Genomic DNA, 13,190 nt, shown 5'->3' on the forward strand with positions numbered 1-13,190 from the left:
ACTATAACATTTAATGACAGCTTCACACCTGTTATTTCAAAATTTAAACATAGAAAGATAAGACAGAGAATATGAAATTAGACAGATACTAGACACTACCAGTGAATTACATCTTTCACTCTTTATAAATGGCGAGAATATAACTGCCACAATGTGAGCATATATACGACATCCTCATATCATCATGGGAAATGACTGTAAGTCTCACCTAATGCTTGTTTTACACCACGCAGGTGAGCTGTAATCCCTGAGCAGACAGACCACATTAAGAAATTATGAGGAAGCATGTATTATTAGCAGAGATATACCTCAGACCAATATCTGGCACATAAATATTCATACAACTGTTAAAGGTCAGCAGTGATAATGATTTACCAAAAAGACAACCTGCTTTACAACTATTTACCTGCTCAGATAAGTTAGACATAAGCAAGTTAAACTAAAACAGAGGAAATCTTGATATTTTTAATGTAATTTTACAGCTATCAGTTATATCTAAACTCCTTTACTAATGCTCTTAATCTGAGCCTACTTAACTTTAGGCCAGGTTCATACCAACTTTATTTATCCTACTAGAAAAAAAGAACAGCCCTCTCATTCATTCATTCATTGGATCATAGGAGGCAACGCATTGATGCAGCGGGTGTGCCAATGCAAACTAGGACACATTCAGACTGACATTATCCCTACATGAAGAAACACAGCCCCCTCATTCACAAACTAGTATCAAAATACAACCATGCTTCAAACAACAGGGGACAGGTTTAATTGAATTTTGCAGTTGAAACATTCAGCAGTAATAACAACATTTTGAAAAAGCTTTTGATTTTGATGTTGTGGCACACTGTATACATTTTCAAAAGGTTGTTATAATGATGGAAAGTTATATGATAAGTATGTGCTAACTACGGTGGCCGAGACCCGCCATAGCTGCAAATAAAAGTAACGCTGCAAACAAAAACAAACGCTGCTGCAAATAAAAAGAAACACTGCTGCATATAAAAGAAACGCTGCAAATAAAAAGACACACCGCAGCAAACAAAAAAACCCGCTGCAAATAAAAACAAACGCCGCTGCAAATAAAAGAAACACCGCAGCAAACAAAACAAAAAAAAACACCGCAGCATATAATAAAAAAAACGATCCAAATAAAAAAAGACACAACGGAAGTGGATTACCGGGGACTGTGTTTGCCGAAACACCGGAAGAAGAAACAACAACTACAACAGGACTACGAATTGGAAAACGAACTAGAAAGTAAGTGAAAATGGTAGTGTTTAATGTCGCTACATGTACTTTCCGACAGCTTATTACTGTCGTTGTTGTTGTTGCTTGTATGTGTAGGTCAGGAAAAGACGTAAAAGGGACCGTATATGGTTTTTTATTTGTGTTATTACGTTACGTGTTGGACTAAATTCATGGACATATTGAGGAAAGTATTTCGATGTTATGGAAACGGATTTCATATTTCACAAGAATGGATACTTGGCGAGCTGTACAGAAAGTCCTGAGTCATAAGATGATCGTTGTGGATAAAGGGAAGACTTTGAAGGTATGTAGAGATTATAGCTGTTTTTACTTTAGCTGAGTGGCTGAATACTATTACGGCTATGAGCAACCAATATAATTCGTGAGTGGTCTTGAATGAATCAGGGCAACCTATGCTTTCTAACAATGTACGGCATGAATATATATGTTTAAGGGTTGGTGTTTAAAACATTCAGAAGGACTTGTGGCTACCTCCCAACCTCCGACTCGTCCCATAGGCGGAACAGCGTGTTTTAAGTGTCTGCAGTTCCGATCCTCATCCCCATGTTGGCTGAAACAGACAAGTCACCCTCAAACACTACCATTTTCACTTACTTTCTAGTTCGTTTTCCAATTCGTACTCCTGTTGTTGTTGTTGTTGTTTCTTCTTCCGGTGTTTCGGCAAAAACAGTCCCCGGTAATCCACTTCTGTTGTGTCTTTTTTTATTTGCATCGTTTTTTTTATTATATGCTGCGGTGTTTTTTTTGTTTGCTGCGGTGTTTCTTTTATTTGCAGCGGCGTTTGTTTTTATTCGCAGCGTTTTTTTTGTTTGATGCGGTGTGTCTTTTTATTTGCAGCGTTTCTTTTATATGCAGCAGTGTTTCTTTTTATTTGCAGCAGCGTTTGTTTTTGTTTGCAGCGTTACTTTTATTTGCAGCTATGGCGCGTCTCGGCCACCGTAGGGCTAACAGTTCAACAATAAGAATGATTGCAGTCAGGAGCATATCTGTAAGTAAATCTCAGGGACTTCTGCATATTGCACATTTGTATATAGATGATTTATTTCTACAAAGATCCAGTTTACTGTATATAATATTTTATTTATTTTACCATATTTTTGTCTCATTTATTATTGACCCTTATGCTGGAATCAATAAAGATTCATCTTATCTTATCTTGCCATTAGCTTCATCCAGTCAAGTTATGAAGTGCCACAGTCGCACTCTCTCTCTCTCTCTCTCTCTCCCTCTCTCTCTCTCTCCCTCTGGCACCAAAAGACAGTAACATTGAAATATATCTACTTCATTTGATTAATTTGGCCAGCTGAAGATTCATAAACTTTAAATACATTTTTGCACAGAATGAGGCTTGTGGATTTTGGCCCTCCTTCACTATGCAGGGATCCTCTAATGGCCAGTAACAGGAGGAATGAAAGAGGAAAAACAATTTCAATGTTCATTTGAGAACCTGACTATTATTTCAAGACTTTCAAGACTTGAACGATTGTGAACTCACCATTTAAATCACAGAAAAAGAGAGCAGATACTCCAGACACAAGTGAACACAAATTTAAGTAGTAAAATGCAGGATGTCGATTAACAATGATCAACATTTATCGATGTATGCATTTCCATTTTGCTATTTCTACAACTGAACTTACACAACATAATCTGAAACATTACATTCATACAAGATTTTACAGCATCATGGATGAGAAACATCATAGGACACTATGTACCATTATAGATGTTGGCTTAATTAATAAGACAGTTAATAATGTATGCATATCATTTTATTTTGATATATACAAAACCCAAAATTGTGTTTCGAATCTTGGTCAATTTAAAACCATAAATTATAGGATTTATCATAGGTGGTATGATAAGGAATTCTATTGCAAGAAAATTTTGAAGGAAAATTATTTAAACCAAATCGCATATTCATTACATCAAATAGTATCATCACAAGAAAAATCACAAAGGAGGTCATATGAGGCACACATGTTTGCATAAACTTTGTCCTGTTTTCTATAGAATTCACACATGTTTTGATAAGATGCATGTAGGACCAAACTATAAACAAAACATTAAGAAAAAAAAACATTGTTAAAATGTATCCAATAATGTTGTTAATAAGAATTTCAGCTGAGAAACAAGCAAGTGTAACAATAATCCCATTTGAGCAAAAGAGTCTGCGGATATATTGGCCGCATAGTTTTAATCTAGAAGTTATAAATGTCTTTACAGCCATAATGCAGAAAGGTGTTGTCCAAGAGAAGCATAATATCTTAAAGAGTTTTTGCATTGACATGATAGCGTGGTACTGCAGGGGTCGACATATAGCCAGATATCTGTCATATGCCATCACTGCAAGAAGAGAAATATCAATGCAACTAAAAGAGTTAATAACTAGAGCCTGAATAAAGCATCCAGCATAAGAGATAACATGGATAGGAGAGAGCAGATCCCAGAGCAATTTAGGGTAAAAACCAATTGATCCATAAAGTCCATTTAGGAAAAAAGCACATAATAAAATATACATTGGTTCATGCAGGTTTTTATCCATGATGATTGTCACAATAATACAAATATTTACCAGCAAAATCAAACATTAATACAGTAAAGTGACAGAGAAGATAGCAAAACGGTGGTTCTTTGTTTCATTTAATCTTGAAAGGAAAAACACAAAAGTAACATTATCCGTCATACCAGGACCGCTTTTTTTGCTTTCTCATGTGCTGTGAACCCCCACCTGTGTCTGTTCTCTCTTTTGACTGTTTTTATCTTGTTCAACACATGAGCTGGGAATTGAAACCTACCAATCAATGATCCGGAGAAGAGTTCATCTTTTATGATGTAATTGCAATCTTCACACTTCCTTCATCACATCATCATATTTCTTTATCCTTCAAGCACACTGAATGGATGTTAAATCAATTATATTAATGCTCTCTTTTACTGCCATGGCTAATTAATAACCCTTCTTTCTTCAGTCAGACATTGACTATGGACTCAAATATTTTATCATGCGAGCGAGTAATGTTCAGAAACTAAAATAAATGTCTACAGTATGTTGATTGAATCATACAAGTGTCCATTTTATATTTTTTCATTTCATAATGATATTGGTCATACTGAGGCTATACAAAAACACAATCCAATGCAGATATAGCACATATTTATGATGTCCTAGTTAGAGCATTAAAGGTAGAGTCAGTGATTCTAATCCAATACCAGTGAATTCAGTGAATATCCAGAGTACATGCAAACTCCTATGACCCCTCAAGTATCCGTACGATGGTGAAGAGCTGGTCTAATGTTCCAGAATCCACATTGTTCTTCCAGTAGCAGAAAATGGCCTGAAACAGTCAGAGCAACCATATATGTGCATGTGTTACAGCTCAGCAGCTGTTTTCAGCAGCTGGAATAACATTAGGGTTAGGGTTACAGTGAACACACACACACACACATCACCCCATCATACAGATCAGATCTGGAGATTATTTTATATTAAACCAGTCAGACAGATGTCCGTTGTTGGGAGAGTGGGGTAATCTCTTATACACTTACATTACTTTCAATTAGATAGATAGATAGATAGATAGATAGATAGATAGATACTTTATTAATCCCGAAGGAAATTAAGGCATCCAGTAGCCCATATTAAGTCAGGTCATACAGTCAGTCAATCCAAAAATAAGAATAAAAAATCAGTCATCCCTCTCCTACAGTGTGGAGTTATAAAGCGTGATGGCCCTGGGGACAAAGGACTTCCTCAACCTGTCCCTTGAGCATGACAGCGACAGAAATCTGCCGCTGAACATGCTCCTTTGTCTGGTTAATGTGCTGTGCAGGGGGTGGCGGTCATGGTCCATTATTGACAGCAGCTTGCTCAGGGTTGTCTTTTCCGCCACAGATTTCAGGGACTCCAACTCAATGCCAACAACAGAGCCAGCCTTCCTCACCAGCCTGTGAGGTCGCCCAGTGTCCCTCTTACTAGTGCTGACTCCCCAGCACACCACAGCATAGAAGAGGAAACTGGTCATGGCAGACTGGTAGAACATCAGGAGGAGTTTGCTGCAGATGTTGAAGGACCCCAGCCTCATGAAGAAATAGAACCGGCTCCTTCCTGTAGAGGGCATCTGTGTTTCCTGATTACCTCCACATTATCCCCCTGTCAGTGCAAGGCTTATGTTAGCTGTTCAGCTACTATTATCAGACTATTATCTGTCTGTCCATTATTTATGTTAACTTGTTTTCACTGATCAGGCATTCAACAACAATAATACAAATCTGGATACAAATGGAGATTTTATATTGACTTGCAGGTTTTAATTCTGATGTTTGATCTGTCACTCAGAAATATAAGTTAAAGTAGAGAGATGCTCTGTGTTTATTTATCCTGCGCTGGTCTGTGTTACCCACAAGTATGCTGTGAACAATCCCATCAGCTAACAAGTCTGACAGTTCGCAAGATCTTCACCTGGTTGATGCAGCTCTGAGGTTTTTTTGAGCAATTGAAGTTCTTGTATTTTATAGTAATATTGGTCATATTGATGCTGTACATAAACGCAATAAAATGGGGATATAGCACATATTTGTCATGTCCTAACCAGAGCGTTAAAGGTAGAGTCAGTGATTCTAATCCAATACCCTTTTTTCTTTGTCAAATTCAGTGAATATTTCCTCACAGTCCACTAGCTGTTAATCCTGTGCAGAACAATTCTCTTTCGTTTCATCATTATATGTAATACCTCTGACTTTAACACATTGTCATTTGATACATCGTTGCTATAAAAATATTGGTGATAGCTCAAAGGTTGGATGGGTGCTAAAAGGTAGATGATATTCATAAAAAGAGGTCATTATTGTGTTTTTAATGTTGTCTCCATTTGATGACTGAGTTTACAGGAATAATAGTTTTGCCATATTGGACTGCTCTTCCATCATGGGTATATTGGGGTTAATAAGTTGTCTCTCCTCAGGCTATTTAATTTGTTGGGCAAGGTGTCACTCTACGTGTGACATTACGGAGAAGGGCATATGCCACAATCATGTCACATGAACTTTCTGAGGGCACATAAAGTTGAGTGTTCAAAGTTCTCACAAAGGTGATGTTACATAAAAAAGCCAGTTGAAACTTGACGGCCTTCCCAACATGTATTTTCAATTGAAACAAAATAACTTGAAGAGTCAAAAAGACACTGAGTCAGGCAGAGTTCAATGCAGTAATAGATTTACTGTGCATAAGTAAACCGGGGCTGGTCTGCGGACCAGGCACCCAATGACAATCTGTCACAATCTGCCTAACCCTAATCCTAACCGTTTTATACACATCCGGTTTCATTTAAGGTGAAGCTTATTTGCCCTCACCCTGACCTTCCTCTCACACATGACATCAGTGATGGCCTTGAGTCTTAGAAGCTTTACTAAACCTCTAATACATCCATATATGGCTTGAGCATGCTGCAAAATGTTGACTGTTATCTGCCATGATGGCCTAACAGCAATGCCATTCTGTGACACCATCATTTTATATTGCAGATAACTGTTTATTCCAATAGTGAATGATTATATAACTTAATCAATACTGTATTGATAATATCTAAAGAGATGGGAAAAACATCCCACAGTAAACAAGGTGTACATGCCAATTCCCCAAGGTCAACTAGGGCCCCAGGGAATGATTTTTTTAGAGGCTAAAATTTATGTAAAAAGATTTTTAGGACATGGGAGCAGAAATTCAGTGATGCAACTTCAAATGTTAACTAGGACATGGGAGCAGAAATTCAGTGATGCAACTTGAAATGTTAACTTCATGTTCAACATGGAAAAAACACACTTCTTTTGGATCAGCAAAGCTTACACATGAACCACAAAAAGACACTAGAGATGAGATGGCTGGTAATACAATACAATAATCAAAGAGCCAATTTTGTGAAGGACACAGTAGATGTAGTAAAAATCTATGTAATGCATTTAGTGAAAAGTATTAAGATAATATTGGGTTTACAAGGATGATCTGAGATGTGAACACAAATAGTAAAAAATAACCAGACCATCAGCTAAAGACAAATGTAAATATGCAAAAAAAATATAACAGTAAAAAACATGAATTTGAGTTGAATAAAAAACAGTCCCTCTTTTTTGAGATCTAATTGTATGATATTATTTAAAATAAATGCATTATTGTACAATTATGAGTGAACATGTGAGACAAAAGTCATTTGATTTTTAAATAAATGAAACCTCGAATTTTGTTCCGAATTTTGGTGAGTTTGAAACCATAAATGATAGGATTCATTATGGGAGGTATGAGAAGAAATTCTATTGCAAGAAAGTTTTGAAGGGTTTGAGGCAAACCTTTTGAGCCAAATCGCATATTCATAACATCGAAAAGTATAGTCACAAGAAAAGTGATTAAGGAAGTTAAATGTGGCACACATGTCTGCATGAACTTTGCCCTGTTTTCTACAGAATGTACACATGTTTTGATAAGATGCATGTAGGACCCAATGATGAAAAAACCATGAAATACATAAATGATTATAGTTATGTATGCAATGATGCTGTTAATAGTAGTTTCAGCTGAGGAACAAGCAAGTTGAACAATAATCCAATTCACACAAAATAGCCTGCGAATATACGAGCTGCACAGCTGTAATCTAGATGTGAGAAATATATTAACAGCCATAATGCAGAAAGGTGTTAACCAAGAGAAACACACTAAATGAAAAAGTTTTTGCTTTGACATGATAGCGTGGTACTGCAGGGGTCGACATATAGCCAGATATCTGTCATATGCCATCACTGCAAGAATAGACAGATCACTACAAGCAAAAGAGTACATTACTAGAGCCTGAACTAAGCATCCAGCATAAGGGATAACATGGACAGGAGAGAGCAGATCCCAAAGAAATTTGGGGTAAAATCCTGTTGTTCCATAAAGTCCATTCATGCAAAAAGTACATAGTAGAATATACATTGGTTCATGCAGGTTTTTATCCAAGGTGATGGTTACAATAAGAGAAATATTAACCAGTAAAATCACACAGTAACACAGTAAAGTGACAGAGAAGATAGCAAAACGTTGGCTCTTTGTTTCATTTATACCAGAGAGGACAAAAAATGTTATTAAAGAATCATTATCCATTAGTGTTTAAAAACACTATAATGATTTGTGTCCTGTCCTGTTTAACTATCTGTGTAATTAACACAGCGTCTACAATCTCTTCTCACTGTTATTAATATGTTGGCTGACTACAGGAGCACACGTGCTGGGAGTCCAAACTGACCAATCAATGGTCTGGAAGAGCTTTAGTCTTTCATCATGAAGACATGAATGCATTTGGGGCTATCCACTATTTTTTATCAAAATTTCTTTCATTTGAAATTTTCTTTTGAAACATAGCATAGTTTGAAAGAAACATGCATGACATAATGTTATAAGTATGGCATAGAGAAATCTGACTTGCAGTATTTTTTCTATTTTTGCCAATATAGCGCAAGTTTACTTACTATTCAGATGTTAACTGTACCCTAATAGACCTTTTTTCACTGCAGATATTTTGACTTGAGTTAGATTTTTGTATCAGTGTACATACATAGGGAATATTTATCATATTATCTTTCTCCTCATTATGGACAAATATAAAAGTGGCTCAACACAGGCTGCTCCATCCTCAAAATCACCCTTAAAGGTTGAATATGTAGAATATTTATTAAAAGCTATATTTAAAAAAAATAATAATACAGCCACGGGGCGTTTTGAGGGGTACATAATGAAAGTATTGCTTTTCCATTAAAAAAAAAAAAAAATAGTCTGAATTAATATTTTTAAAATTTTTTGACGGTTTCGACACTGACGTTCTGACACGTTCTGTGTACATTGTACCAGCCATTTAGCGGCCGGAATTGCGGGTTGCCAGGGTTATTTGTTGTTCCAGTGCAGCTACTGTATGCTGGCACTGGATGAAATGGAGTTGTAAACAAGCAGAGCCGTGTTGGACTTACTAAAACCAGCGTTTTTTGCTCTCAAGTACAACTTTTCATCACAAAACTTCGAAGGTAAGACACAATATCTGTTAGTCGCTGTAAATAAGTGGTTGTTTACCTTTGTATTCTTTGGCTGCTGGTTCACTGAGTTTTTAGCGCAATAATAGTGGTACTGTTGAACTCACCAGGGTCTTAGCTTTCATATGAGATGCTATTTGTTTGTGTACCATGAAGTATCAAAACGGTAGAAATGGAAATGTGGAGAGTGGGTTGACTTTCTGACGCTATTCGGATTTTGATATTTGATCATTAACCTCTTAACGCACGCTGTTCCGTTCACGGGACGGGACGGATGTTAGGAGGTAGCCACACGTTCTTCTGCATGTTTTAAACACCAACCCTTAAACATATATACTCATGCCGTACATTGTTGGAAAGCTTAGATTGTTCTGATTCATTCAAGACCACTCACGACTTATATGGTTGCTCACAGCCGTAATAGTATTAGCGATTAGCTCGGCTAGCCACTCAGCTAAGTGAGAAAAGCTATAATGCCTACATACCTTCAAAGTCTTCCCTTTATCCACAACGATCATCTTATGACACAGGACTTTATGTACAGCTCGCCAAGTATCCATTCTTGTGAAATATGAAATCCGTTTTCATAAAACCGGAATACTTTCCTCAATATGTCCATGTATTTAGTCCAACACGTAATGTAATAACACAAATAACAAACCATATACGGTCCGTTTACGTAATTTCCTGACCTGCACGTCCATCTCAGAGTACACGTGACTAGATGTTTACGACCGTGAGCCTCTCCTGCTTCTGACGACACCACACACAAGCCAATCGGTGTTTAGGATTAGGCAGTACATGCAGAGACATTGCTGCTACTCCCACTGGCGTTACAATGTAATGTACCTCGGTGGTTTCAAGTCAGTTACAGCGAGGGTATGTTCGCTTCCTGTTTTCAAAATAAAAGCACCAACTCTATCGTTATGGTTTTCTTAATAAAAGGCAACGGGTGTTTTATTTTGTGAAAATGACCGGAAGTGCGTTACTCGCTACGGCTAACTTAAGTGGCTCCGAATTCGCAGGAACACAACTTTAAGCAGATGTTATTTGGACAAATTAGCGTCACATTGTGGATCTAAAGGGCTACTTTCTCACCTAAAAAGGTTAGACATGTGGATAAAGTGGTATATTTACAGAGTTAGAGCTAAAATAAAATCCGGCACCGGACCTGGCAACCCGACTGCTGGAATTACTTTTTGGTTGTTGCGACTACGATCTCGAGACATTAGATGGCGTTGTTCTGCTCATTCTACAGATTCTACCTTTAAAACCACAATGGATTTTCTTGACCTCAGCCAAGAAGTGGTTTTGTGGTATTATGATTTTTTTTGTCATGCATCGCTGTTTGTGCTATTATTTGAGGCTAAATATACCTAACGCATACACAAAAATAGGGATTTCATCTAGCACCATAAATCTTATGGATAAAGAATTAAACTTCCACACAGAAGAAAACATGCACTTAAATTTAATAAAAATCAAGTTCAATATTTTGACATATAATTATGTGATGTGAGTTAATATAAATCATTATTATAGGAATCTGACTTTCTTTAACATGTTAGAACATGTGCATCATTGAATTTCAACATTAATGAACACCAGAATTCTGTTACAAATTTTGGTCCATTTGAAACTATAAATCATAGGATTCATAATAGCAGGTATGAGAAGACTTTCTATTGTAGTAAGTTTGGAAGGCTTTGACTCAAATATTTTAAACCAAGTCATATTTTCATAACATCTAAGAGTACAGTCACAAGAAAAGAGATTACATGTAGCACGGATGTTGGCATGAGCTTTGCGGTCTCAGATACATGTTAGAACAAATGAAAACATGAAATGCATCAATTATTATTGTTATTTATGCAATAATGCCTTTATAAGTAAGTTCCGCTGGGGAACAAGTAAGTTTAAGAATAAAATTCACACAAGAGAGATTGAAAATATATGAACTGCACAGTTTCAATCCAGATGTCAGAAATATATTTACTGCCGTAAGACAGAACCAAGAGAGACACACTAAGTTAAAGAGATTTTGCTTTGATATCATAGTGTGGTAGTCCAGTGATGTACATATAGTCAGATGACATTACTGCAAGATTAGAAACATCAATGCATGAAAAAGAGTTAATTACGAGAGCCTGAAGAAGGCATCCAGAATAAGAGATAACAGGGACAGAGACATTTTCAGTTCCTATCAGTGCAAAGCATTTCGTTTACAAGATTGATCTGAGATGTGAACAAAAATAGTAAGAAATATGACAGTACAATTGACTGGACCATGAGCTAAAGACAGATAAAGTAAATATGCAAACAAATATGTCCAGTGCGTGAACCAAAAAAAATAGTTAAGCATCTTAAATCATAGGGATTAAAAAAAAACCTAAACAGTAAAAAACATTAATTTGAGTTTAATAAAACTCTGTTTTGAGATCTAATTGTGTGACATGATTTAAAATGAATGCATTATTGTACAATTTTGAGTGAACCTGTGAGACAAAAGTCATTTGATTTTTAAATAAATGAAACCTCGAATTTTGTTCCGAATTTTGGTGAGTTTGAAACCATAAATGATAGGATTCATTATGGGAGGTATGAGAAGAAATTCTATTGCAAGAAAGTTTTGAAGGGTTTGAGGCAAACCTTTTGAGCCAAATCGCATATTCATAACATCGAAAAGTATAGTCACAAGAAAAGTGATTAAGGAAGTTAAATGTGGCACACATGTCTGCATGAACTTTGCCCTGTTTTCTACAGAATTTACACATGTTTTGATAAGATGCATGTAGGACCCAATGATGAAAATACCATGAAATACATAAATGATTATAGTTATGTATGCAATGATGCTGTTAATAGTAGTTTCAGCTGAGGAACAAGCAAGTTGAACAATAATCCAATTCACACAAAATAGCCTGCGAATATACGAGCTGCACAGCTGTAATCTAGATGTGAGAAATATATTAACAGCTATCGTGCAGAAAGGTGTTAACCAAGAGAAACACACTAAATGAAAAAGTTTTTGCTTTGACATGATAGCGTGGTACTGCAGGGGTCGACATATAGCCAGATATCTGTCATATGCCATCACTGCAAGAATAGACAGATCACTACAAGCAAAAGAGTACATTACTAGAGCCTGAACTAAGCATCCAGCATAAGGGATAACATGGACAGGAGAGAGCAGGTCCCAAAGAAATTTGGGGTAAAAACCTGTTGTTCCATAAAGTCCATTCATGCAAAAAGTACATAGTAGAATATACATTGGTTCATGCAGGTTTTTATCCAAGGTGATGGTTACAATAAGAGAAATATTAACCAGTAAAATCACACAGTAACACAGTAAAGTGACAGAGAAGATAGCAAAACGTTGGCTCTTTGTTTCATTTATACCAGAGAGGACAAAAAATGTTAAAGAATCATTATCCATTAGTGTTTAAAAACACTATAATGATTTGTGTCCTGTCCTGTTTAACTATCTGTGTAATTAACACAGCATCTACAATCTCGTCTCACTGTTATTAATATGTTGGCTGGCTACAGGAGCACACGTGCTGGGAGTCCAAACTGACCAATCAATGGTCTGGAAGAGCTTTAGTCTTTCATCATCTAGTTCCAAAATCTGGACAAAATAAACAACATAAAACATGAATGCATTTGGGGCTATCCACTATTTTTTATCAAAATGTCTTTCATTTGAAAATTTCTTTTGAAACATAGCATATTTTGAAAGAAAAATGCACAGCATAATGTTATAAGTGTACGATAAAGAAATCTGACTATTGTAGTATATTTGCTATTTTTGCCAATATAGCACTCATTTACTCACTATACGGATGTTAACTGTACCCTAATAGAGCTTT

At 36.3% G+C, this 13,190-nt stretch overlaps 2 protein-coding genes and 1 pseudogene across 2 annotated transcripts; all 3 read right to left on the bottom strand.

The window, feature by feature from the left end:
* Window positions 1-3,036: 3,036 nt before the first annotated feature.
* On the bottom strand, window positions 3,037-3,955 carry LOC128368235 (olfactory receptor 6B1-like; annotated as a pseudogene).
* Window positions 3,956-7,471: 3,516 nt separating this feature from the next.
* LOC128368233 (olfactory receptor 11H6-like) lies at window positions 7,472-8,401 on the bottom strand. The gene has a single exon (XM_053329015.1). The coding sequence runs from the start codon at window positions 8,399-8,401 to the stop codon at window positions 7,472-7,474; it is 930 nt and encodes a 309-aa protein (XP_053184990.1).
* Window positions 8,402-11,830: 3,429 nt separating this feature from the next.
* On the bottom strand, window positions 11,831-12,757 carry LOC128368234 (olfactory receptor 11H6-like). Its single transcript, XM_053329016.1, has one exon. The coding sequence runs from the start codon at window positions 12,755-12,757 to the stop codon at window positions 11,831-11,833; it is 927 nt and encodes a 308-aa protein (XP_053184991.1).
* Between the last annotated feature and the right edge of the window lie 433 nt (window positions 12,758-13,190).

Source organism: Scomber japonicus, chromosome 11 (genome assembly GCF_027409825.1).
Source record: "Scomber japonicus isolate fScoJap1 chromosome 11, fScoJap1.pri, whole genome shotgun sequence".
In the NCBI taxonomy this organism is placed as follows: domain Eukaryota; kingdom Metazoa; phylum Chordata; class Actinopteri; order Scombriformes; family Scombridae; genus Scomber; species Scomber japonicus.